This window comes from Drosophila sulfurigaster, chromosome 2R (assembly GCF_023558435.1).
Source record: "Drosophila sulfurigaster albostrigata strain 15112-1811.04 chromosome 2R, ASM2355843v2, whole genome shotgun sequence".
Taxonomy (NCBI): Eukaryota; Metazoa; Arthropoda; class Insecta; order Diptera; family Drosophilidae; genus Drosophila; species Drosophila sulfurigaster.
In genome coordinates, this window is record NC_084882.1 from 11,206,555 (window position 1) to 11,234,397 (window position 27,843).

The 27,843-nt window shown below is 36.9% G+C and overlaps 5 protein-coding genes and 1 long non-coding RNA gene across 21 annotated transcripts in view; 1 reads left to right on the forward strand and 5 right to left on the reverse strand.

Moving 5' to 3' along the window:
* Positions 1–4,428, reverse strand: part of LOC133835590 (synapse-associated protein of 47 kDa) — a 36,335-nt gene extending 31,907 nt beyond the window's left edge. For 7 of the 15 annotated variants that reach the window (XM_062265592.1, XM_062265591.1, XM_062265597.1 and 4 more), the window contains exons 1-2: positions 4,156–4,427; positions 2,942–3,678 (exon numbers count right to left, since the gene is read on the reverse strand). In XM_062265592.1, the coding sequence (XP_062121576.1) occupies positions 2,942–3,156 (215 nt within the window). In that variant the 5' untranslated portion in view covers positions 3,157–3,678; positions 4,156–4,427. Of the gene's footprint in view, positions 1–2,941; positions 3,679–3,966; positions 4,118–4,155 lie in introns of those variants that run through there. The other 8 variants (XR_009893611.1, XR_009893610.1, XM_062265590.1 and 5 more) reach the window with 3 other exon arrangements.
* A 260-nt stretch (positions 4,429–4,688) lies between these two features.
* Positions 4,689–5,523, reverse strand: LOC133836969 (mitochondrial import inner membrane translocase subunit Tim16). Its single transcript, XM_062267603.1, has 3 exons — positions 5,427–5,523; positions 5,161–5,339; positions 4,689–5,102 (listed from the first exon to the last, which is right to left on the reverse strand). The coding sequence occupies exons 2-3, from the start codon at positions 5,321–5,323 to the stop codon at positions 4,840–4,842; spliced, it is 426 nt and encodes a 141-aa protein (XP_062123587.1). The 5' UTR covers positions 5,324–5,339; positions 5,427–5,523; the 3' UTR covers positions 4,689–4,839.
* Positions 5,524–5,543: 20 nt separating this feature from the next.
* Positions 5,544–6,005, forward strand: LOC133836970 (uncharacterized). Of its 2 annotated transcripts, none has more exons than XR_009893762.1 (3): positions 5,544–5,635; positions 5,703–5,815; positions 5,868–6,005. It is a non-coding gene; the product is annotated as an uncharacterized LOC133836970 (long non-coding RNA). The 2 variants fall into 2 exon arrangements; XR_009893761.1 differs by having other exon boundaries at positions 5,703–5,811.
* On the reverse strand, positions 5,681–27,075 carry LOC133836968 (F-box/LRR-repeat protein 7). Its single transcript, XM_062267602.1, is given in 6 exon segments — positions 5,681–6,005; positions 6,007–6,488; positions 6,553–6,732; positions 7,268–8,101; positions 9,512–10,373; positions 26,564–27,075. Coding segments are annotated over 5 exon segments (2,358 nt in total). The 5' UTR covers positions 10,320–10,373; positions 26,564–27,075; the 3' UTR covers positions 5,681–5,951.
* Positions 16,800–17,205, reverse strand: LOC133838512 (kappaPI-actitoxin-Avd3a-like). Its single transcript, XM_062269639.1, has 2 exons — positions 17,096–17,205; positions 16,800–17,029 (listed from the first exon to the last, which is right to left on the reverse strand). The coding sequence occupies exons 1-2, from the start codon at positions 17,163–17,165 to the stop codon at positions 16,860–16,862; spliced, it is 240 nt and encodes a 79-aa protein (XP_062125623.1). The 5' UTR covers positions 17,166–17,205; the 3' UTR covers positions 16,800–16,859.
* LOC133838513 (kappaPI-actitoxin-Avd3b) lies at positions 18,201–20,282 on the reverse strand. Its single transcript, XM_062269640.1, has 2 exons — positions 20,180–20,282; positions 18,201–18,460 (listed from the first exon to the last, which is right to left on the reverse strand). The coding sequence occupies exons 1-2, from the start codon at positions 20,247–20,249 to the stop codon at positions 18,294–18,296; spliced, it is 237 nt and encodes a 78-aa protein (XP_062125624.1). The 5' UTR covers positions 20,250–20,282; the 3' UTR covers positions 18,201–18,293.
* Positions 27,076–27,843: the final 768 nt, after the last annotated feature.

Sequence of the window (27,843 nt, forward strand, 5' to 3'; positions counted from 1 at the left end):
CAACAACGTTGGCCCTGACGTCCTCGCATATACAGGTGAAGGCTCCGCAGGACGAATCGAGAATTGAGGCCAACATGCCAATATTCCGCACTCAACTCTCGCTGCGTTTCGCTCCAAATTCGCAAAGACGTTTTTACGACAGTTACTTGCACACAATTATGGTGAAAACTCTTAAGTATACGACGACAAATGTCCAATTTGATTTAAAACTTTTTCTGGTTCTGCTCTATTTGATATTATGTTATTTCTGTGTAGTAAAATGCGAAGGTCATAACAGAAAGAATTTTATGAAAAAATAAAAGTGTCAATAAATAAAAAAAACGTAGGATTATTGTAAATCATTTTTCCTTCAAAGATTCCTATATTAATGTTGTTACATTGATTTTTTTTAAATAATCTGTACTATTTTTTGTGTAATTTAAAAAAAATGTACTTGCAAAAATGTCTTATGCTATTATCATAATAATATCTTCTATTTTTCAATAAAAATTGTAATAAATAAAATAAATTATTTTTGTAACCGAAAAATATTTACAATTTTCTCAGTTGTGTATCTCTTATTGAGGTCAAATTGTAACTTTGAGTGGTCTAAATTTTGGTAAATATGTTTTGAGAACTTTTACCAATTATAATCTGTAGTATTCTTCAACATTCTCCATGATTTACTTTTTATGAGTGGAGCACAAAAATATTATTTAAATGTATGCCTAAAATTAGATGGAGTTTAAGTGTAATTCGTAGGATTCCGTGGGTTGCAATGCCCCCCATTTGTCAGTATAATGAGCAGCATTTATGCATGACAGCCAAAATTAAATAAATTAATTCAACGAAAATTATAGAGATTTAACGTTGATTGCTGTTACTGTTAAGGAGGGCGTCAGATTCTCTCTAATATCCCAGGCCACGTTTACTGAATGCACAATTATTAAATAGGCTGGCAAAAGAACGCCAAGCAACAAGAAGAAAACTCTTCGAGGCGAGGCGAGGCGAGACGATACGAGGCGAAGGCGACGATAGCGTCCTTTTGCTGTCCTGGTGTGAGGACATCACATGTGCACATTTCGTTGTGTTTTGCAGAAACAACCGAAAAAGCGAGAGAGAGAAAACACGCGAATATGTTGCCCACTCTCTCTCTCTCTCTCAGTGTGTTGCTCTCTCGCTCTCGCTCTGTGTGTGGTCTGGCTCTTTGGTATCGATCCGCAAAACGAGCAAAAGTCAACTGGAAACTGGAAAGCAACCACCAGAATCTTGTCCTGCTGTTGCTGCTGGTTTTCTGCTCAGCGTGGAGCAAATGCCTCTGACATTGGTGACAGAGTTTTTTTTTTTTTGTGTGGTCCTACAAAAGTGGCCAAAAAACTGAATGGAAACGGCGCATGTGGTGATGAGGTGGGTGGGTTGGTGGGGAGCATGACTCAACATTTTGTGGTTATGCATAGCCACGTACACGTGCAATTTGTGTGAAGCGAAACAAAAGCGGAAAAAGGATACGATGCTCGCGACACACTCGTCCAACTTGTCAATGTCAGTTGATAGTGAAAGCCAATTCATGGGGGAGGGTAGGAGCTGATATAAGGTTAGTGGGAAAGAGAGGTGGGGAGGGTGAAGTAGGGGCTCTGTATCAGGTGTAGACCATATAGAGCTGGTCGAGCAGGCATCTTCAAAGTCTGCCAGCAGCTGTTGGCAGCTGGCAAAGGATGCTCGCGAAACGTGCTCAGAATTGGCTTCCTACACACACACACACATACATTTACACGCACACACACACAATTAAATATTAATGTGCCAAATTAAGTGAAAAATGGTATTTGATGGGGTGAGCAACGCTGACTTGGCTTGGCTTTCGCTTGTCTCAAGGATTAGGCACCAACTTGTAGCATTAACAGCCCATCAGTTGGACTTATGTTGTCATTTGCTTTAAGCCAAAATAAAATAATTACAGTACACACAATGTGCACAGAGATCAAGCAGCAGCATTAGAAACATGTGTGCAACTAGGCAGCTTTTCGTTAAAGAATCCAAGGAATCTTGTTTGAGATTTATATTAAATATTCCGTATTCCAAACAGAAAAAAAAAACCTTTTTGTTCTTAAGATATTCCTGGCATGTTTGGAATAAATTTGTGAACAAACTCAACTTTCATTTTTAATAGAATTTACTTTTTACAAAGAAATTTAAGTAAATCCAAAAATGCAGAAATTTCAGCTATCATATACTTAAAAAACATGAATTCTTAAAACTCTCTTAAAACCAGAAAGAAAGCAGAAATCTATTTATATTTATCAAGGAATTTGAAAAATTTCAGTAGTGTAATAAAATCCATGTGTGAACTAGAGCTACATAGATTATAAGAAACATCTCTCTGATATTTAGTTTGAGTGTGAACTTCATGTCATGTGAACCAGTCAGTAAAACAATTTAATCGCCATATGAATAATGCAATTTATAAATGCTTAAAGGCCATTCTAGGTAATCAATCAAATTCAGTATAGAAGCAAGTAAATCTACTTACTGGCGCCTATAAGTTATATTACAAATTTATCACCTATTCGCCTGCAGTTAAAGCAATTATGTTCAGTCACGAAACGAAACGAAACGGAACGGAACGTGAATTGCATTCATGGCTAAAAGCAGGGCAAATGGTCTAAGAAGGGTTGGCGAAATGCTAAAAGGTACAAATTGCAAGGTCAAATTGGCACGCCACTTAATACTGGAGCACGCCAAATGGGTTCCAAGCCGGAGACAGAACAGAACAAAGCGAATTGTGATTTCAAATGCCAAATGGGTTATGGAACTTTAAAGCAAGATAAGGGGAGTTGGCCTTGAACGGCAACTGGTAACTGGTATAACAAAAAAACAAATGAAAACAAAAACATAATGCTTATCTGTCTTGAAAGACAACAAAGAGCGAGTAAATTGTGATAATGACAAAGTGGAGACTTACCTTTTGGCACCCTCCTCGCCTTCGATGCCTTCGCCACCGGCAGCGGCTGCAGCAGCATCCTGTTCCGCTGATGTGGCTACTGGCTCGGCAGCAGTCGAAGATGTGGTTGCAGCTGCGGCATCACCGCCTGTGGGTACTGGAACGTCCTCATCGCCAGCGCCGCCCTTGACTGCGCCCACCAGCGAGGTGAATTGATTTGTTAGACCCGAAAACATGTTTGTCTTTTATCTGTGTGTGTGCGTGCGCGCGCGTCTCTGTGTGTGTTTAATTCGACTGTGTGTGTGTGTAGTGCTTGAAAGGATTAGCTTTGCGTTGTCGAGAATACACAAAACGAACGAAGACGATGTCTCGATGTCGACGACGATGCGACGAAAGCTCCACAAAAGGAAACGTGCGCACGTTTTGTAAAGGAGGCGCTTGCTAGATGCTTTTAATCTCTCGCTCTCTCACACGCGTTGTTGCTCTCTTTCTTCCTTTTGAATGAGTGTGTGCGACTCTCTCACGTTCTCTCTGTTAATCGTGTTCTTCTGCAAACGTCGCTGCTGCTTCTGCTGCTGCTTCTGCTGCTGCTCTCTGCGCTACTGTGTCTCCCTCTATCGCCAACTTTTATTACACTTGGCAGGAATTTTGTAATAGGTTTTTCTTTTGCACTGCAAATGTAGTTTCACTTTCGACGACGAGTAAGTTATGTAAATTGCTGCGTTTTTGCTATTTTACGTTAAATTTATGTTTGCACGCTGTGAATTGAATATGGGGAAAAACAATACAGATTTTTTTACTGGCTAATGCGAATGGCAAAGAAAATCAATATACTACTATATAGGCAAATCAATTGTAATTGAAATTGTTTGAAAATGTACAACACTTAGAGGGCAATTGTCAAAATAATTCGCACTGTGAAAAGGTCGCGATAATCGATATTATGCCACGCTTGCTTCTTTTTTTATTAGTTGGTGTCTTGCAGCTTTCCGTCTACAACTACGACTCCTTTTATACTAGAGATATAACGTAACGTTGTAAATTACCACTTGAGTTAAGAGTTTTTTTTATATTTTTTTGTTGTCTTGTCTGCTAGTTAAAACGAGCAAAACTTGAATTTTCGGCTGCCTGTGTCGAAGGTCCTCTGAAAACTGATTGAGCAGCGGAATTTTCTTTGCTCAAATACCGTTCGTTTGGTGGTTGCTTAGTTTATTCTCTCTTTCTCTGTCTCTCACCAGAAGAGTTCCAAGCGAAATGCTGAGACACCGACTTGCCTGCCACCTACTCTATGGAAAGTTGGTGGTTGTTTTCAGCGTTTCCTTTGTGCTGGAATTTCTCTATGTCGCGCATGTGCCAGCTGTTTTGCGTCGTTAGTGGTGGCTCAATAGCCACAAATTAAACAAACAATTGACACGTCTGATAGTACACAAATCAAATGTATATTTAACAACAACAATAACAATACAGCTGCGTAGCTTGAACTTTTCTTTAGCCTTGTCTTTCTTCTAGTTTATTTTCCAGTGCTGCCCACAAACAGCTGATTTTAGATGTGACCATAATATATTCTTTTCGGTATTTTTTCTTATATCTACATATATTGAGGCCTAATAGAACATAATTTTCCAAAATTGATATATATTTTGAAACTAGTACATTTATCTCAGACTAAAGGTAAATTTGTTAAGGATTGAGCCGCGGTCACACCTACGACGCAGCGACTACAATAACAGCACTGTTAATAACATTCTGTTCATTTGCAAACACGCGATTCCAATAAGCAGTACTTTTGTTTATTAAACAAAATCTATTTACAGAATGGAAAACATGAAACGCCGTCTTTTCTTCTACTTAATAACTATTTTAATCAATTACGAACTACAACTAGCTTCGTTTAGAGGTAGAAAGCACAAAAAAATCGCTCAACGCCGTTGCCTTGCCCTGCTCTGAGGCGCTTCCTCTGCCGCCTGTTGTTCTTCAGCCTTTGGCTTTTGATTTTGTTGTTGCGCATTAAGTTCTTGATCCAGACGTTCCTTGGCTCTGAAGACTTTAGATTGTATGTAAAATGAGCCTCCTTTACTGCGTTCGTTAACGTTAAACAAATGTTCGTAGTTCTTCGTAATGCAGTCTGCACTTTTCAGGTCTTCCACGTTTAGTATTTGTTTGGCCTCCTCCAGCGTCATACCTGTAAAAATAACATTGTGGATTTAGATGTCCATGTTTAGATAGGATATTAAACTTACCCGTGCGTAAGTTAGACTCTGCACTCTTGTCTCCTTGTCTACCTCCACCGGCTCGTTTGGCGGCCTCCTGTGAAGCGGCAATCTCTTGCTTTAGGGCCTTGGCAAACGCTCGTCCGATGGCTTGTCCACCGAGCACAATAATTTGTGCGATATACTTTGCCATGACGTTGAACGTTTCACTAATGTACAGTCAAAATTCGAATTTTAATTTTGTTTTTACTAAGCAAGCTTAGATATATTCACGAAATTGTCATTATACAACGTACCTAACCTACAACAGTGCAGTGTATAAAACAATCAGCATCAGCTGTTACTGAATATTTTACAGCACTGGTTTTTTAGTGTGGCCCATTCAGTAAAATTCCGCACTAATATGCTGTGGTGGACTGTCGATATATTTATCGATATTCCAAAACTGTCATACTTATCAGTTAATAATTGAAAATCAAACTCAAACTGTTATATCATGGCAGCTGTAAGTATTCATTATAGGTGTATAAATAATTTTTATTCTGACGGGTTATAAGAAATAATTTATTAAGCAAGAATTAGTCTAGAAGGCTGCGCTACTTAGGTGCTATAAAATGCTCTATAGTCTATGCTAATCCTGCTTAGCAAATACTATATGCGAAGTATATACAAACTGCTTAAGTAAGTATGTACACAAATAACAGCTAATACTAAAACTAAAATTGTTTATTGTTTAGAACATCATTGCTCATATGGCCTGCCTCTTTGCTTTAATCGACCGATCAATCCTCTCGATGCTGGAACACGCGCTCAATCAACACTCAACAGAAGCCCGGATTTGTGTGCTCGATGATGCAGCGCTTGCAGTATTTTTTTCACCGCTCTATAGCCTTCAATGGATATCTGGCAGTCCTGTATGTTCAGCTGCTGGAGGCCACGACAATAGTATGCTATGCACTGCACGCCACGATCCGTAATCATATCACAATTGCGTAGGCTAAGCTTCTTAAGGTTGGGACAACTTTCGGCCAGTGCCCGAAGTCCTGCATCGCTCACATCGCACTTGCCAATGTCCAAGGCGCGTAGACGAGGACAGGAGCGTGCCAGGACTGTGATGGAATCATCACTGACGGCCTCGCAACCGCGAGCATTCAGATAACGCAGCTTGTAGCAGCGTCGTGCAATCACCTTGAGGCCCGCATCAGAAACTCGCTCACATTTGGCAACGGAGAGATAGCGCAGAGCGGCGCCCAATTTCGCCAGCTCGTAGAGGCCAAAGTCAGTTATGTTGACGCAGTCGGAGACGCTTAGCTCCTTGAGCGACACACAAAAGCTGGGCACGAACTTCAGACCCGCATCTGCAAATATATAAATGATTAATTTCTTAAGTTCACCAAGTCGTTGTGGGAATCTCAAAGTTACCTGTAATTTGTATGCAGCGTCGCAGATACAGATACACCAGCTGTGGACAGTTCTTGACGACAATCTTGAGGCCCATGTCATCAATGGCCATGCAATCGGTCAGATCGAGATATTGCAGCAGCAAACGACGCGGTGGCTCCATATGTGGATTTGGACTAATGCTGCTCACTTGACTGCAGCCTGAGGGTGACAAAAATAGAAGATTAATTATTGCTAGTCAGTGTGATTTACATTATAAATTATAATTATAATTTATAATGCATTTTCAATAGATGGTTTTGTTAATCAGTTAGTCAACGAACCAGAATTTTAAGAAACCTCTTCAAAGTTTACAATTCAATTTCTTAAGCCAATTTGTAGAAAATTACCTCCTTGTTTTTACTATTTGATTTGTCTGTTGTTTTACTTAATTAATAATAATTTTAAGTCGCACTTTTTCTTCTGGAAAAATGTCGATCTTCAGTTTGAACTTTAAGGAAACTTTTTCTGATTTTAAAATTAAAACTCCTTCCGATTTTTAAAAACTTGTGAAAAACTTTTTAGCCTCTTGAGCATTTACTTTTTGATAGATATTTTATCGCTTTGTTAGTCAACCAATCAACGAATAAAAAATTGCAGCCTCTAGCTTCTACCATTTGATATGTGCGTTGATAGTTTTCTTAGTCAATCAGTCAGGACAATAAATATACATTTAAATTGATGGCAATTTGCTTACCGGTTACGTCCAGATGCTGCAGATTGCTGCACTTGGTCAGCGCCTCGACCAGAGCCTGATTGGAGACGCCCACACAAGTCTGCAGCTGCAGATGCGTCAGCTCGGGACAGCGACGAGTGAGCAATTGCAGCCCCTTGTCGGAGATGCGACAACCATCGGCGAGCATAACACGTTCCACTTCCGGGCAGGCGCCATTGCAGCTCTGGCCGCACAGTTGCCTGAATATCATCTTCAACGTCTTGTCGCCATTCAAATGTTCGCCTCGCAACGTGATGCACTTCCAGAGCACGGGTCGCCAGGCGAGTTGCTCAAACCTGCGACAGACTCGCGCCACGTTGCACAACTCGCAGCTGTCCAGCCAGCTGAAGATGCGCACGACGGCCTCATCGGGCAGCCGCTCGAAGTAGGGACCACAGCGAAAGGGACCCTTGCGGTTCCAGGGTGGCGGACCAATTGCCGTGGCACCCACTGTGACATTGCTGGTCAATCCGCGACGCGGCGTCGTCGCTGGAGTGCTGCTGGCAATGACGCCACCGCCAACAACGCTGCTGCTGTTGCTGTTCTTGCTGTTGCTGTTGCCGCCTACCACAAGTCCGCTTGTGCTGCTCGGGTGGTGGCCAGTTGGCGATGGCGACACAAGAGTGGCGTAGCCCTGGTCGAGGCTGGGCGAAAAGCGACCCATGTTGCACAGGCCGTCGGAGAGGCTTTGCACTTTGGTGTGGTGGTGATCCAGCTGGAAAGCATTGGCGGGCGAGTTGGTGCTGCGATTCAGTAGATAGCGATCCGAGCCACTCGTCTCACTGGGACTTGAATTGCGGGGATGATGCAAGCGCTCTGCAAAAGTAAGTTAAGGTAAGAATGTTGTATAGAAATGATAACACTCTTAAATAACACGAATTCCCTATCAGCATTTTTCTGCTTCTAAATATTTACTAAATAAATATGCAGATCAAATGAATGAAATTCAAGATTTGTTGGTATTTGCTGACCACAAAGTAATTCTTTTTTGAAATTCAAAAAGAAAAAATTTAAAGTCAACTCTTAAATAAAGATCACAAAATGTTACGAGTATCATTTTATATCCCTCATATGCAATCTCTGGTTTGTGTTATATTTGTAAATAGCCATTCAGAAGACATCAAAGATTTTATTGTAATACCATTGTAATTACAGCAGATATTGACTAAAATAGTAGTTAAAGTTTGTTCATTTCAGTTCGAGTCAATAAAAAGACATTTGGCTTTCAAGTAATTTTGATTCTTCAAGTAACGATGATTATTTATGTTTTCATTGCTATAAAAAATTCGAAGAATACTAGAAATATCAAAGCATCTTTCAACACATCGTCATAAAAATCATCATCATGGCAACACTATCACCATGTGCGTAAATGTTTTTCATAGGAAAATTCCTAACTGTTGTTTAAGACCATTTGCAACAATGTGTGGCAATGTGGCATATGTTGTTTTAATGCCACAGATGCTGCATCACTTTGAAGTGACCTTCAGTTGTTGTTACTTCGATTGCACTGTTACTCTATTGTCATGAAGTGAAATAATGTCAAGCTTAGGACTTTCTTGTATTGAATGTTACTTCCATTTTAGATATTGGCTAATTTTTAAATACTATGGGTATCATAATTGTTAAATTTGATGTGCCATACTAATATTTTAATATGTATATATTTATATATTTTTGATATTTTGATGAATAAATTAATAATTTATAAACTAATGTATTCATATTCTCAGTTCTAACAGTTGTATTGGATACATTTTTGAATTGATAAGTATCCCAACATTGTTTTCTAATATTAGACATTGTAAAATTCCTTTTATTTTTTTGTAACTTTTCATGTATTATTTCCTTTTTTAGTTAAATGCAAAAATTAAATATTCAAATTTTGTATTTGAAATATTTTTACATTAATTTTGTAAAAACGTTAGTGTTTTTAAATACTTGGATACATGAGAAGATACATCAAAAGTTATGAAACACTCAACATTGAATACACATTTTTTATATTTATAAAATATTTTCAGTTTGAATTAGTTGCTATTATAATTCAACTGAGTTTTCGACATTATAAAATACTTTTCTTAAATAATATAAATAATTTAAATTTCGCTGCTAATATAAAATGATGTCGGTGCTTTTCAAACTAATTCCAAATTTTGTGATTTATCAAATATTTTTGATATTTCATAACTAGCTTTCTTTACAATAAATGATTTAAACCCTCACCTGGAAGTCTCTCATTCCCGCTCCCACTGCTGTAGTCCTCCAGGTAGTATCTTTCGTTCTGATACTGACTCGCCTCGGCGCCGAGAGGCAGAGCACGCAGCGCATTGCCCAGGTAGAGTGACTCCATCTTCTTGTCGAGCAGATACTGAGCACTATTGCCATTGCCCAGCACAGTGGGTACGCTGCAACGTCCGCTCTGGGCTTGAGCTCTTCGCCGTCCATTGGCAGCGCCTCCAGCATTGTTGTCGCTGGAGTCTTCGGTGTCGGCGCTGTTGCCGTGCAGCCAGTCCAGAGTGAGGAAGTTGCGCGGCTGTGGCACTGGCACCGTTGTCCTCGTCGCAGGCGCAGGCAGCGTCTGCAGTTCGGGGGACTTCTTCGACTGGGCGTGGCGACCCACGGAGGCTGTGGAGTGTGCCCCATAGCTGGACGGTTCGTGCCGCGTGTGTCGCCCCCGTAGCTCGAATGTGGCAGCCTTCTGCTGCACCATGTGCAACACAGCTGCCGTAGTCGCTGCCGCTGCTGCTGCGGCTGTTGAAGGCGTCTGCTGATCGCTGTGTGGCGTCGAGCTGCGAGAGTCCAGCGGATACAGTTCGCCACTGGCAACGGTGTCGTTCACATTGAGGCTAAGATTGGGCGACTTTCGGGACATTTTGTACGCCTGCGGATCGAGGGGGCTGGAGCTCAATGGATGCGGATGATGGTAATGCGCTGCCGCCAGCTGATCCCGCACAGCGTTGCTGTTGCGTCCCAGCGATGCCAGCGGACACTCCAGCTCTGAGGCTCGTCTGGTGCTCGTCTTGTGTGACATATTGCTTTCGATATTCTCTATTCTATGTTTCTAAGTTGCGACCTTCGCTGAAGTCTGGAATTGAAAGAGCAACACAATAATTAATTACTTTACGAGCTGAAATGAGCATGTACATTTAATTGATTAAACTCTCGAGTATCGTATAATAAATTAATTCTTACGAAATGCTGAATTGCCATAATTTATCTTATTTGCTTAGATTGTTTTAAAGTTGTTTTCTTGTCTTTATTTTTATTTATTGTGTCATTTAGTCGCATTAAAATATAATAAAACGAGTATTTTTTAAGACGCTTTTATGAATGAAATGAAGATTAAATATGTAAGCAATTAATATTTATCAAGCCAAAAATTGTTTTCTATTTGCCATCAATTATCTTATTTGCTTAGATTGTTTGCTTGTATTTTATTTAAAAGTTGTTTGACCTGGCTTAACTTTTATTTATTTTATCATTTAGTTTATTTTTCTTATTAAGACATTTTTAAGAGTAAAGTGCATTTAGCATTTAAGAGGTGTTTTCTTGCCTTTATTTTATTTGATTTATCATTCAGTTGTAGTAAAATACAAACAATCAAACATGTGCCCAATTAATATTTAATATGTCGTCAATTGTTTTATGATGTCGACAAATATTTTTATTTTCCGTAATTTGTATCTTATTAATTTAAAAGTCATTTTATTTAACAGTTCTTGTGTTGTTTTTATTATTATTTAATTGCTTATTTGTAATTGTTGTAAAATATAACCAACCAAACATGAGAGCAATTAACATCTTATTTTTTTTGTTATCTTATTTGCTTAAATTGTTTTTTTTTATTATTTTGTTGCATATAATGCAGTTTATCTATGTATACTGTAGGTAATTAATTTTAGGCAATAGTTCATTTCTTATACCCGTAAGGTAGTAATACTATAGCAATATACCAAGTATAACCTTCGGTATATTTCAGTACGTTAGGTATATTTATTTAGTATTTTTAAAGAATATTACCGCACTATTTAGCTTATACATTATAACAATAGGAAGTGAGTACCTCAACTGAACCTATCTTTCATGTTCATACTTGCAATAATAATTATTCAGATTATTTATTTGTATTTTCTTTTAGGTTTATTTTGCTCGTTTTTTATATATGTATATGTATGAACGGCATTAATGTTCAACAAGTATTCAATTGTTTTCAGTTTAGAATAAGTTTGGTTTGCAATATGTGTTTTCTATGCCTTATATGATTATTTGACTTATGCTGAAGCATTCACATATGCTTAAGACAAGAGGAAAAACAGCAATTCACATAGAAGTTGCCTCAATGGATGAGCAATCACACAAAGGAATTTGGGTCACTGATGGTCGACACGAGCAAAAAGCAATAAAAGTAATAAAATAAATGGAAATTTCTATAAATTGTCTCTAGCCTGAACTGAGCCTAGCTGCCTGCCATTAAGCCTCGATGGCCATGGGATTGGACTATGCAATGCTGTCAGAGTGTGGGCAGCATCGAAGTAGGTTTTGCGACGACGACGACGACGACTCCAGTTGCCAATTTTAATGCGTTAAAAGTGTGCACATAGCAGACATATAAATGAATAAAAATACTATATGCTATATGCGATATGTGTGTGCATTTATTGCTGGGCCACACCTCTCGGATTGGAGTGCATTTGACCTTTGGGGGAATTCATAACTAAATTCTGGCCAATTTGGCGCAGAAATTTCCCATAAAGCCCACGCCGAAAAGATGTTGTCAGTCTGATTAGCCATTGAAATGCGGCGCCAGTTGAAACAAAACAAAAAAAAACAAGTAAGAAAAAGAAACGACTGAATGTGTGCATAAATTTAACTATTATTTTTTTTAACAATTTACCAAGTGAGTAATAAGCAGAACGCCCACGTGTCTACCAATTATTTTTGTGTTGATATTTATTTTGTTGTTTGTTAAATTTGTATCTTTTCTTCAGTTTCTCGGTTCATTTGGATTGTGTAGACACACGTATGCTGTCATATTTCCATTGCCATCAATGATCATTGAGGCTCTAGCCGAGTCTTCGACTTCGACTTCGACTCCATCTCCATTCATTGGCCAAAGCTGATTTTCTATTTGGCTTTTTATACCCGCTACTTATAGGATAGAAGGGTATTATAACTTCGTGCCTGTATTGGAAATGTATGTAATAGGCTGAATGAGTCATCTCTGATGCCAGCTGAGAGAAGATATACCCATGTCCGTCTGCCTGTCTGTCCGCCCGTCTGTCTTTCTGTTTGTCCGTATGAACATCTAGATCTCACAGATTATAAGAGATAGAAATATAATTTTGTTTTCGACAGCACTTGTTGTGTTTGTAAGCAGATCAAGAGTTGAAGAATTTTGGTATATTTTGCAATTCATGGTATATTTTGGATCAATACTATCAATTCCGAATACAACATTTAGTATATATTTAGTATTTTGCAGTATACTAATTTGGTATATTTTAATATGAATACCGCTCTGCTTTACTTTTATTCAAATCGGGTAGCGGGTATCTCTCAGTTGAGCACACTCGACTTTCCTACTTGTTTTTGTTGTGTTTTGGCAAGAAACCTGTTTGGAGTGGAGCTTGGAAACTCTAATCATAAGCCAAAGACAGGCGTGGGCTGTTCTAATGTTAGTCCGCCGTGGCCATCTGTAGCTGGGCCAGAAAGAGTCGATTGTTGTAGCCAGCAGCAGCTTTGATTGTTGCTGTTGGTGTAACCTAAGACCTGAAATTATGTTGAAAGTAACCCAATTCGGCAAATAGAACAAGGGAAGAAGAAGAAGAAGAGGCATGCGCCTCGCTTTAGTCGCGCTCATCACTAATATTTGTTTTGAGGCGGCTTTGCATAACTTAGGCCACACATAGCATAAAAGACAATAACATACGCGATACGACTAAACGACATATGTATTTATCTAAATAGAAAACAATAAATTTATTTCAATGTTGGCCAAGTCTCTTCTTCAGCTCAGCATTTGTTTGGCATTTTGGGTTGGGCCCGTCACGGTGCCCACACCTACAGACCTACCAAGAGATATAATACCATATGGCAAAGGGAGAGGGAGAGAGAGTGGGAGAGAGAAAGGGGGAACTGTGATGGGTCTTTCATTACGACTACCTAGGCGAGATTTGGGCACACTTTGGAGCGCGTAAATCAAATGCTGCTTACAAGTGCCTTGACTTCGAATTCGAAACTGTATCTGAGTGTGAATTCGAGTGTGAGTGTGTTAGTTTGTGTGTGTGTGTGGCTTTATTTTTATTGTAATCAAATTTGAAATTAATTTTTTTTCGAGCTATGCCATAAATAAACATAATAACAATAATAACACTAGGCCAGGCATTTGAAAGGCAACAACAACAACAACAACAACAACGACAGCAGAATGATCAACCGAGACAACAAGTCCAAAAAAAAAATATGTCTTGTCATTTGGCTTATGGCAGCTGATTAATCTTAGCATCTCCGAAACGGACGCCGCCTGTCGCGCCTCAAATGGAATGTCGCTCAACTGGTTCGGATCGAAAAAAAAAATACAAAATAAAAAAGAAAAGGAAAAGGCCCAGAGGCCCACAGTTTGGAGTCGAATTGAGTCGAGTTGAGTTGAGTCCATTGAAGAGGCAGCAAGAGAAGAGAGATCTTTTTTGGTATTTGCTTGCCATAATTAACAATACTTAGACAATAAATAATTAATAACAAATTCAGCTGCGTGTCCACCAAAAGTGTCAAATGGCTCATTGGGCAACACAGCAGGCAATTTGCATAAATTTACATCGCTTATTTGTTTCTCCACTTACAAGAAAACAAAACCAAAATATTGATATTCACACTCATACTCATACAATTTAGCATTTGTCTGCTAATTTTCCATGTTTATCTCGCACTTTAATCAAAAACTACTCTCTCAATAGTTAATTGTTTAATCTTTTTGAGGTGAAGCCAAGTGAAAATCCGAAGCAATTATTTTTGTAATTAAAATCATATTTAATTTGCTTTGCAGTTGATCTTATCGCCAATAACTTGACTATTGGGGTCACTTTTCAATGCCTTCGCACATTCGCTTTCGATGTGATATTTGTAGTGAAACTCTGTGGAGTATCTCTTTAATCATTACCACCAAAACTTAGTTATCCATTTCATGGTAATTTCAAATCAATTAGGCAGTGATACACATTTGAATAGATGAAGTGGATTATCCGAAAGTTTGTTATTTTAATTATTTGGTCAAGGTTTCTCGTTTGAATTTGAATATTAATGTAAATCATCAACAAGGAATGAGACGATCTCTTCATCGAGCTATGTCAATGGCCATTCAATTAAACTGCATATTTTTGTATTACATTTTTTTTTTTTTTCAGGCAAAGCCAAAAGGCCAACACTTGAGTGGAGTTGACTTGAGTTGGCCATTGAAAACTGGTCCTTGTCTACTGCAACTTCGAGTATTGCCAAGCGGTTCATATGCCAAGCCTCTCTCAGCGGGCCGAACAAGCATTGAGCATATAAAATATGACAACAACAAGTACTAATTATTTAATATGCTTAATGAGCAAATGTCACCACGGTGGTGGCCACAGTGCAGCCACCAGAGTGATTCACATTCATGCTGATGCCATTGCACAGTGGTTTAGTTCTTGATAATAACTTACGATGTATATAATATGTTATCAAATTAGAAGTCTATGAGATGCCCATAAATGTGAATGAGTGAGAGTATGACTTTTGGTAATAAATACAAATTTTACACGAGTTTTTCGTAAGAGCAAATCATGTCTATTAACTTAAGAGAATGTGTTTATCAATAAGCAAAACATTGTTAATATTTTCAACTAATTTTTGTTGTTAAATAAGCCTTCATTGATCATATCCAAGAAAAACAAAAACTATATAATACTAAACAAAAATATTTATAATATTTATATTATTTTTAAAATTTTTGTTCTTTTTATTATTGTCTTGTTCAATAAATAACAAGTAAGAAAGCTTTAGAGAGATATCCGTTCACGATTTTGAATAAAACCAAAACCGGCGGTATTATTCCACATTACAACTAAGATATACCAAAGGCTAAATTAGGTATATTGGCATAATACTTCCTATAATATATTATATAAATATACTAAATTTTCAGTCAATACAACTAAGACGAGTATTTCTTAAAAAATTTTTATCTGATCGCAATTAAAATTTCAAGATTTATAAAAACTGTCGTTAATATAGTATGTATTAATTATCGCGTCTTGTTGTTATTCGATATTTTTCGATTTATAAGAACAACTATAGTTTAAAGCATCCGTATTATCAATTAGCAGTAAATCATACAGTTTTGCATGAATACATTGTATTTTGAGAGTGGATTACACATAACTTGCACCACTGTACGCGGTATTCAACTAATAACTGCTGTGCTTGTTGCTGGTTGTTTGTGTGGCGTTCGTTGTCTGCACATGGTTGAAATCTAACGCTAACACAGAAATTACTTGGCGCCATAAAACTACAACAACACAGCAGCAGCAAAAGCAACATACTTGGTACATATGTACGTACTGTGTGTATGAGCGTGGAGCCGGAGCCGAAGCCGGACAGCGTGCACCTTTTGGCCTCTATGGCATGGCACGCTGAGCGCCTGGCCCCAGTCTGGCCCGACAATCAACTACATGTATATATATGTATGTATATATGTGGATATGTGTGTGTACGTGTGAACATATTAGTGTGTGTAGCTACCGTGTTGCAATTTGCGCTCCGTGGGTTGGCTTTTTGCATAGTGTCAATTTTGATTTAGCAAAATGTTGCAGTTGCCGCCGCGCTGCACTGCTCTTTGCTTTGCTTTGCGGCTGCTGCGTGTAGTGTATAGTATGGTACATCGTGCTGTCAGCGCCCCGCCCGAATTTTCCCCAGTCAAAAATATTTCGACTCCCCAGCACACAGATACTCAACACACACTTAGCACACTCTCGCACACTCACACAGTCAGCTGCAGTGGACAGAAAGTGGGTGGCGCTGACAAGTTTTTTATTTGCAAGCAAAATGCAAGAAATATTTCTTGCAACCCAGCAAAAAGTGGGTGCAGCTGCTGCTGAGCTGAGCTGCTTCATCGAAGTGATATTTTTTGTATCTGTATGTTTTATTCATATTAAGTATAAATCCATTTGCATTGACATGAAATGTTATTTGCTTAAAAAACATATCTTCAGGCAAAGCCATTAATTCGGTCATCCTTTGTGAGAATAAGTTTGTTTTTTTAAGAGCTTCATTCATATCTTGCATAGCGGCAAAGTTTTGCAGTATTTTGAGAGTAACGAATTGACTTTAAATTTTCCTTATTTTCATCAATTGATACTGAAGTTTGTGTTTGCTTTAAGCATACATTTAAACGAATTTGGGCCATCAAAATTTATCTGCAGGAATTCCTAAAAAAATTTGAAAGTTCGAAAAACATTAAAGCTTTGTCTTTCGAAAGAAAACCCAATTATTATAAGTTTCAAAACATTATTTATGTATTGTATTTTCCATTCAAGAACTTATCGATTCAACCACATGTCTTTTTGCAATCACGCAGAGTCTTGAAATTATTATCATTTCCGTGACATCCACCGTAATAGAACTCCTCGCATGATTTTGTCTTTCTATCGTAATACCAACGAACAAATCTTGCTCTGCAAGGACCCATATCATTAGGAAGCGAGCAAACGTCATCCACTAGAGAAAATTTGTTTAGTCTTCGATTTAAGTATTAATTAGGATTACATTTTTACTTGCACTTACAAGATTTGCTCTGACTCATGTTGATGAACACTAAAACGATCAACAATACACTTGCAAACTTCAACAACATGTTTCTGCTTCTTCAACTGTAGTAAAAATAACGACTTACATAGCTGCTTAAATACACTTTCAATGCTTTTTTTAATATAGGTCGTCTTTTGAGAAATTAATAATAAAATTGCCATTGAAATTCCCGCTTTGTTTTATTACACACGTGAATGACCCAGTATAAGTAAATATTATTGTTATTTATTTACATACATATGTACAGAACAATGCATTAGTCAAAGTGATTTTTTGGGAGTTATTTTTAATATAATATGATAACAGCTGTTTTAGAATGTTAAAAATTCCATTCGTCATGCATATTTACTTAATTGCTTCAAAATAAATACATTGTGAATGTGTCAATGGGTATATTCCGATTAAAAGTAAACACATATTAATGTTTTCAACTTTTATGTTTAAAGTTGAACGAGTTGTATATGATTATACTTCTTTGGTTCTCTATTTATATTATGATTAAGAAAGCATTCAATATTATTTATCCCTAGTCCATATCAAATATATTTTTCGGAATACCAACTTTATAAAATGAATTTAGTAATAAGAGGTTTACTCATCACTTCAGGAACACTTTTTTTGACACTCTTTAGATGTACCTAAGCTATTTCCATTGCCTCTGCAACCACGATACACAAAAGGAAAAATGCAATTATAATGAGCCAAAATTCTTATAAGTTTTTACAAGTGGCATTTGCCACAAGAAACTTTCTGATGCTTGAAAAGCACAGCCAACATAATAATTCGATTGTTATCTTAAGAACATGTTGCTTGAATAAACTGGATTAAGACTCTAGCTAACATTCAGAACATGTAACCTACATATGTATATACTTGTTTAATTTTAAGTACTTGACTAAATATTATAAACTGTCGCAATTCAGAAATAAAGTTGACTCAAAATACTTGTGAACAAAAAAAATTATATGTTCTGTCATTATTCAGCATATGTTTTGATGAATATTTGTAGTTTTTTTGTTGTATTTAACAATTAATTTAAAATTGAGATTCCCCTCAAAGAACTTTTATTGTACTAACCATATTTGCTTTTCTTGCACAATTATTTAATTCATTTATTTTTAACAACGTTATAATCCTTCAATTGTTTTTTAAAGTGTCAATACAAATTTCAACTTTAGGGACATCTATTTTGACACTCTTCTAGTCTTCTGAACCTGTTTGCATTGCCTAGGCCACCACCGAATATGAAAGGTTCGCACTCTCCTGCTGTGGAGTTATAAAACCAACTTGGAAAGTATCCTCTGCCACGCCCCAGGTCTAAGGGCAGCTTGCAAATGTCAACTATGAAAATGAAAATTATGATGAGCACAACATCTCTTCTTTATTTCTACAAGTGACTCTTACCATAAGCAGCGTTCTGGTGCACAAAAAGCACAGCCACGATTAATAATCCGATAGTTGTCTTTATTAACATGTCGACTGAACTGAACTAAGCCTCAAATTTACTTGCAGATTAATTTATAGGCTTGAGAACTTATGCACTTGGTGAAATATTATAAAAATAATTCCAAGTGACGCACTTAACAAACAAAGCTGTCGCAATAAAAGCAAACAAAATTGTTTCTTTACTGAATGACAACTTGTTAACTAAATACATTTCAAGTTTTGTTGGATGTTAATGGTTTTGTTGACATTTAATAATTGAGATAAATATTAGATTTCTTACGTATAACTTCATATCAAAGTTTATAACTATAAAATGTATGAAGTTAAAATGCAATTTCTTTTTATACCCGCTACCCATAGGGTAGAAGGATATTATAACTTTGAGCCGGCAGGAAATGTATGTAACAGGTAGAACGACGCATCTCCGAGGAGAATGCAAAGGGCGGCACCCTATAAAGTATATATATTCTTGATCAGCATCAATAGTCGAGACGGTTCTAGCCATGTCCGTCAGTCTGTCAGTCCGTCTGTTCGTATGAAACACTGGATCTTAAAGACTATAAGAGATAGAGCTCTAATTTTTTTTTCGACCGCATTTGTTATGTTTCAAGTTTGTTAACATTTTTGCCACACCCACTTCCGCCCCCGAAAATCAAAAAAATCGAGCAACAAGCGTAATTTTCAAGCTACAGCTGCGAATTTTGGTATATACAATAATAACTATAGTACTTATATCTGAAAATTTGATTGCAATCAGATAAAAATAGTCGAAGTTACAAAAGAAATAATTTTGTATGGGCAAAAACGCCTACTTACTAGGGGTCTTAGTTGCTTTGGCCGACAATCTGGTATATTGTCCCGTCAATGGTATATTTTGAATGTGGTACTATATCGATATAACAAATATAACGTTCGATATATTTTTAGTATTCTTGAAGCATTTTTGGTATATGTTGAGCATAATACCGCAAAATATATTGCTTTTATTCAAAATGGGTAGCGGGTATCTCACTGTCGAGCGCACTCGAATGTAGCTTTCTTACTTGTTTTTACAAGATTTTAACATATTCGTACTACTTTGACACACCCAATACATGGAAGTATCTCTGGTTTTAAGGATTCCAATTATTTGAAAACCAAATACGTAATAGAAATATTGAAATACTATAGCTTATTTAGACAAATCCTATTCCGTGTAGTAACGCAGTATGAAACTTTTGTGTTTTGCTTGTTAGCCAATTATTATGATTAAAAAACAATAATTCATCCTCATTTTCCTACACTCTCACACTGACTTTTTCCTATAAAGTATTAGTAATTATTTAAAACATTATTTTCTTCCAATTTTATATATATTTCATTCAAAGTGTTATTAAACATTTTAACATTAGGGACATGTATTTTGACAGATTTCAAGTGTTTCGAATCTATTTTCATTGCCCTGGCAACCGCCATATATAAAAGGCTTGCATGTTCCTTCTGTGGCATCATAATACCAACTCGGATTGTATCCTCTGCAGGGCCCTGGGTCTACGGGCAGCGTGCAAATGTCAACTATAAAAGTGTAAAGCATTATGAGCACATCTCTTCTTTATTTCTACAAGTGTCTCTTACCACAAGCAGCGTTCTGGTGCACAAACAGCACAGCCACGATTAATAATCCAATTGTTGTCTTCATTAACATGTCGACTGATCTGGACTAAGTCTATAATTTACTTGCAAAACATTTTATAAGCTTGAGAACTGATGCACTTGGTAAAATATTATAAAAATAATGCCAATTTAACAAACAAAGCTGTCGCAATAAAAGCAAACAAAATTGTTTTTTTACTGAATGACAACTTGTTAACAAAATTCAATTTAATTTTTGTTGGATGATAATGGTTTTGTTGACATTTAATAATTAACTTAAAAATTTGATTCTTTATGAAAAACTTCATAACTACGCTTCATATTAATTTAAACGGAACTGCATTAAGAGAAATAAATTGTAAATTACAAAATTTACATTTTTAATTGACAATAAAGTAAAAGTTCAAACTAATATTTGCATTAAGTCGAAATGTAATTCCACTTTTTTTGTTAAAGTAAAAGCTGCACATTTAGTCGAACAAATCCGATTTTCAGTTAAGAAACTTATACACTCAAAATATAAAGCTTCAAGTATGAATGTAAACAAATATATAAAGTCCCTAGTGTAAATAAAATTAAATAAATACAGCTGTTTTATATGAAATATTTCCATGCTTCCCTATAAATGCAAATATTAAAATACTAAATATGAATGTCATAATGGAATTGTACTTTTCCAATATTTACTTTACTTTATTACACATATTTTATTCTTTTTATAACATTCGCAGAAGTTGTAAAGCTTTTCTTTTAATAAAAATAAAAATTCTTTCTATGAATGTGGGTTTTAAGTATGCTAAAAATATTCAACAGCTAAATATCTTAACTGTATATTTTGTGATTGGTTGAACTCTGCTGAAATTTTGGGTTCTCAAGAGACTCGATGTAAATGAGAATAAAAGAATTGAAAGTTGTCGAAACGTTGACATACTTAATGGCTAGAAAGAGTGCAAAAATCAGCTCGAATTCAGCTAATGAAATATGCATAGGAATAGGTATAGGAATAGGAATAGTTTTTGAACATGTCTATTTCGATTGATATATTGTCAGCTATTAGCCTATGAATGGCTCATTATAACGCTGCTTGAGCAGTTCAAATGGAATGTAGAAAGTGTATATTTACGCAAAACATCTTTGAAAGTGTCTCAGAGATTAGTAAAGTATCTGTTATGGATACAATTATTGCCTATAATAAAGTAATTTGAGACATATATTAAAATTCATATGAAAACATGTTCTAAATTTCGTATGAAATTTATTCTTAATTTTACGATGAAGTAAATGCTTAGCATGAAGTTGATGCTTCATTTAGCATAGATTATCAATTAGTTTCCTTGACTAAGACTGTGCAATGCACGCTGATCATTATAATTGAAATTCCAGCAATTAGCTATGCCCTAGATCTGACCACCAATTGTGAACATTTCTTTAATGATTCTTGTACGATTTGATCATTATCTTGACTTAAATTTCACTCTGTGCCGACAAATTCATTAAAAAAAAATGCGCAAAAATTTTAGCCAAACTAATTAAACCGAAGCTTGTATAAGGAACCATGAAGACGAGGCATGAGGCATGAGGCGAATGCCCTTTGCCTTTGCGTTTGGTAGAGCCTCCCTTTTGGTTCCCCGTTCTATAACCGCGACCAATGGATGAAAATTACCTGTCATTAATCAATGGAAAATAGTTAAGGTTCTCTCGCACTCTCTTTCTGTCGCTCTTTCGTATTGATTGTTGCTGAGTGCCGAGTGCCGGGGAAATAATTCAAATTCCAATGCAAAGCCAAAGGCAAAGCAGACGAACCAGTTCGCTGCTTAAGTCTTTTGTTTTATGACCCACATTTTGTGTGCGGCGACAAGCGAAACAGTCAACTGTGCATAAACGCCACTTAACCTAAAATGTAATGTCCAACAAAACAAAATAAATCACAACAAGCCCAAAGACGCAAAAAATTCAGATGAAAAAACAAAAGCAAAAAGAAGCCAACTTACCGCAAATTACATGCTGTGCGACAGCCACAACAACAACAACAACAACAAGAGCAAAAAGAGCAACAACAATTGCAGACGTGAATGATGGCGCATCTAATCTAAGACAGCGCATTAATCCAGGCCAAACTTAATCCAATAAAAATGTCGACTAAATGCAAACGCGACAAATGCTTGACGAACGACAGCGCTAATTTATTTAAAAGATTTACCCGACTTTTGTCCAACATGCGATGCGAGTTTAGACGACGACGATGAGGAAGACTGTGGACGAGTCTCTTTCTCAAGTGCTTGGCAGCTAAATTTTAATTAAGACAAAATATTTGAAATTCTAACTATGACGACAACAACAACATCAACAACAACAGCAGCAACAGCAACAATAATAAAAACGAGCTGCAGCAACAAGTCAACAATTTGCCGAGCGCAATTTTTCAAATTACATTTCATTAAAGCGGGACAGAGAGAAAGATGCCTGCCAGCCTTCAGCCTGGCGGATTTCTTGCTCGCTTGGCTGATGAGCAAGTGAAGAGAAAACAGAGATAAAACGAATGTAAAGCACCGTTTTCTCTGATTTCAGCTACACACACACACACTCACAGCACTCACTCGCACACACTCTCACACATGTATCCAATGAGAGGCAGCAACGACAACAACAGGTTATCTGCATCTTTGTATCTGTGGGCTGTTGCTGCTGCTGCTTTGGCTGCTCACAGCTCGCTGTTGGCTGCTGGCTGGCATTGCCCGCATGCCACAAACGCCCGCATAGGGTGACGTTTGTGAGGCTGCTTTCTGGCTTTCTGGCTTTAGAACGCAACTCTTTCTTCTAATATGCCACACATAAATTGTTTAAGAAATGAAATTTTTAAGTTCACTCCAAACTTGCCCTGCATAGGCTCACAACAACAACAACGTGAACGCGAACGCGAACGCAAACAAGAATAAGAACAAGACCAAGAACAACAAGCACAACGGACAACGGAGCAACTGCAAGAGCAATAGCAACAACAACTATGTCAGCCACTTGGCAACATTACCAACTAGCAACGACAACATTCCAGCTACCTTCGGCTTCCTCGCTCCGTTCCCCTCTCTCTGTCCGGGAGTCATCAGGCCCGTAACTAGCTGCAGCTACAAGTTGCCGTTTCTAATACAAAACTGTCGCTTGTGGCCGTGAGAGCTGCAAAACTGCTGCACTCCAACTCTCTGTGTGTATCTATGTGTGTGTTCGTGTTTGTATCTGTATTTTGCGCATTTGTATCTTTGGCTGTGTTTATGCCTGTATTGGAGACTCGGACTATGGCTCCGGCTCAGTCGAAGTCGCAGTCGCTGTCGCAGCCTCGGACTCAGTCTTCGTCTCCTACCAACAACAAAACTAAATAAATAATAATAAAAAATCCATCGCATTGCATTTTAGTATTGCTTATTGCGCCGTTTGCAAGCGCTATGAAATCATATATAAGTATAAAAACCCATACAACAAAAATTGTAGACAAGAAAGAAAAATGCTCAGACGGTACACAACGAAGCTTCACATACTCTCAATGCTCTTCAATGGCTATATTATTAAATGAAAGTATCAAACAATTATGTTGCTGCTTACTCTTTTATAATAACAGATTAAATATTTATAATAACAGAGCATTGGGTGATATTATTGTTGGTTTTTAAACTATTGAGTAAGAAATCAATTTCATATTTTTTCCAGCTTGTTGGAAAAAGTTTCAAAAAGATGTAATAACTTTCTTGCAATCTATTAAGTTTAAATTCCAAATAATAATAATGCTTTCAAGAATAATCTCCTGAGTAATAATAACTTAACTTGTATACAATATTTGTAATGCAAATATTTGGGCAACATTCTTGTACCTTTACGAAAAATTTATCTATATATTTCAAAGTTTCCGAATAAGTTTGAACATTCTGCATTCAGAAAAATTTAACTAACTAACTTTAAATGCAATAAGTTTCAATTTGAATTAAAATAAAAATAATTGAATTCATTTAAGCTTTCAACATTAATTATAATAATAACTGATCAAATATTTATAATGCCAACGTATTATGAAATATTTTTGTAGAACATTGATTTTCTATACTTTTCGAATTAGATTATAAAAATATTCTGCATTCAAAAAAGTTGTGTTGTTAATTGCGATAAGCTTAAATATGAAATAAAATAAAAATATAAAAATAGCAATAAAAAATATTTAGAATACAAGAGAACTAAAAATTTCTGTATTAAAAATATATTAATAAGATTAATTTTGAATAGAAACAAACATGTGATATAAATTCGTTTATTAAAGATTTTATAAATAATCTTATTTATTTTGAAGCGCAAATTCAATATTAATTTGTTGCTTGCATTGCCATAAATTAACGTTGTTAAGAAAAATCAATAAAGCTCATTATCTTTTCAATTTATCAGCGTGTTGAATTAATTGAATATTAAGCTGCGATCACGACATTTTTGTGTTATTTCTAGTTTAGCAAATTATATTGCATTTAATTAATAAATAATTGTTGGCACAAAATATCTGATATATCTGCGTTCGCTTAGAGTATTTACAATTTTGTTGAAAATCTTTAGAAATCGACGCGCGGCTTTTCCAACTCTGTGACTGTGGCGGCGTCGTTGACGGTGTCGTCGCGTCGGCTTGAAAGCTTTTTGGCTTTGATTGCCAATGCGCTGAGGCTGCGGGCCATGGCTGACTGGACTGGAATTGACTGCAATGAGTTGGCCTGGCCGGCTGCTGCTTTAGCTCTGGCTGCTGCTGTTGCTGCTGGCTTGTCATTGCATTGCGCATATGTTGACATTTTTTATTTCTTACTTTTTTTTCTTTATAAAAATACTTTAAATTGTTTGTAAATGCATTAAATGGCTGCGCCAGGCGGGCAGCAAAACTTTGGCCTATGATATTTTTGTGTGAGTCGATCAAGTTTGTCGCTTAAGTCTTTTGTTTTACCACGGACATTTGGAAAGCGGCCAACAAAATTGGCCAACAAGCAGGCAATGGACGTCAGGCAACAGGGTCTTGTCAGTTTGTTGTTGTTCGAGTTGGATTTCCAGTTGTTGTTGACGTTATGTTGCGATGCGGAGGAGGGGGAAGGAAAAATGCTTTGTTCAAATGTCATAATACTATGTCCAAATCTACGACAGATATCAAATTAACAATTTATAAACATTTAATCTTTTTAAGCCAAAACAAACTCTGAAAAACGTTGCCACATGTTTTCCGCGTTTGCTGTTCGCTAAAAAGCAACCAGCGGATACCCCCAAGGCGCTTAAATAATGAATTATATATGCGCGAGTGTGTATGCATGTGACAGTCTATACTTATCGATAGAATTGAAAGCATTGAAAACAAGATGAAGCGACAGAGAGATAGAGAGATCTGTGATGGTCAACGGCATTTCCTAGGAATCATATAAAACTGAAAGTCACTGTCCCGATTAGCATGCATAATTTATGTGTGAGTGTGAGTGTGTGTTGCTCTGGTCACATTGCAAAATGTGTGTTATAAAATGAAATGATATGGTAATGAGCATATCCGTTGCATGGCTCAAATGGCGCATAATGAGCAGCTAAGCAGCGTTCTCGTTTGCTGCTCGCCTGCGTTAATGTTTATAACTTTTTCGCCAGTTATGAAAGGAAAAACGACAATGCAACAAGCAGCAGGCAGCAGGCAGCGCATACAGAATGCAGCAGAGTTACTTACATACATAAATATAATGGGCGTCTATGCAGATCAACCAGTTGCAGCCACAACAACAGCAGCAGCAGCAACCACAACTGAGGCTGCTGCTGTCTGAATTCCTTTACGTATAATTTGCTTGCAAAATTGCCAGGCAACCAGAGAGGGTGTATCAGTGTGTGTGTATGTGTGTGAGTGTATGTGTGTGCGTGAGTATCCAAGTATCTGTGAGAGCACGAACGAGTTATGGGCAAAATGGTGCACATATAGAAACCACAACAACAACAACAACAGCAGCAACAACAATAAATATTTCTTCTTCGAAGGTGTGATTTTAATGTGACAACTTTGCAACTGGTTTGGAACTGTGTGTGTGTGTGTGTTTCGGTGTGTGAGTGCAACTGCTGTGGGGGAAAATGCGTAATAATTTACCCAGCTAAAGACAGTGTCTAGGATATCCGTATGCTACAATTATTCCTTTTTCAGTTTTACGAGCGTGCACAAAAACAACAAAGAAATCAACGAAGGAATTTGCATTCGCTGAAGCCACACAAAAACAAGGCACAGCGAATGAGCAGAGACAGAGCGAGAGAGAGAGAAAGAGAGCGAGTAACAGAGAGAGCGAGAGAGGGGAAAACAAGAATTCGAATTGCAATTTAATAAATAGCAGTTGCTACCTTTTTCATACACGTCACGCGTTTAGTTTTCATTTATGCATCGCAGTTTTCCATTTGATATTTGGCAGTTTTTGCAGCTTCATTGAATTCCGTTTGCATATGTTGTATGTGTGTTTTAAATTTCCGTTTTTGTTATTTCATTTTGACACAACTTTTCTCTACTTTATTTTCATTGCAAGTCGCGTACGTCTATGTGTGTGTGTGCGCGTCTGTGTGTGTGTGTGTGCATTCACACATGCATACATACATTCACATATGTATGAGTGCGCTGATCTTTCACTATGGCTCTTTTACTTTGCTTTATGTTATCTTTTTTTTTTCTTTTCTTATTTTGCTGCCTTTGCTTTGCACACAGCGCACTAGCACCACAGCACCACCAATACACTGACACTCGTGGTATATTCACTCTCGCACACACGCGCAGTCTCAGGCAGGCACGCAACGTAATGCCTCGCCTGGAGGTTCAATTTCATCCGCTACGACACTGGACGAATTACAGCGCACGGCAACAGGTAAATGGCAACTGACTGAATCGTTCGCTCAGTAACAGCCACAGCGTACAGTTCCTCTTTCAGCTATGCTTTACACTCGACACATGTGTGTTGGTGTTGGTGAGTAATTCGCTGCTCTTTGTGTATACTTTTCTCTGCAGAGAAGTGATTCTCTTCATCTCTTGCGACTCTTTTTCACCGCACAGCGTTGCCAGCATACAAACGAAAGACTTAGGCAACGAACTAGCGCCTAAAAGTATAACTCACAAACTTGTAAATAGGCTGGGATTAGTTTTGAAATTTTTTTTCATATTTTTTATTTTATGAGATGAAAGAAAAATTTAATTTAAATGTAGCATTCAAAACTTTATTTAGAATTAAATACTACAGTATTCAAAGAATCTTTTATACTTTACTAACCTCTGCAAAATAAAGTGAAAACTTTAATGAAAAGAAATGATTACGTTAAAAATTCTTGCATTTTTTAATATTGTACATAATCATTTTAAATGTTCAATCTATTGAGGTGATAATATGCATATATGCCTAATTTATCAGATATGCGATTCTGAAAGTTTTTCCAACACTTACACTCAAGTTTATCAACTATGAAATATAATACTTTATTTATGTTACAGTGTCGACAACAACTTTTTTTGTTTGCGCTAAAATACTTTTGTTTATAGGTTTCAAATGCCGTAATATCACACTTTAGTGAAAACTCATTCAGACCAAACTTCATACTCATGTCATAAAGACGTAACTAAAATAGAGAATCAAGTAACTTCA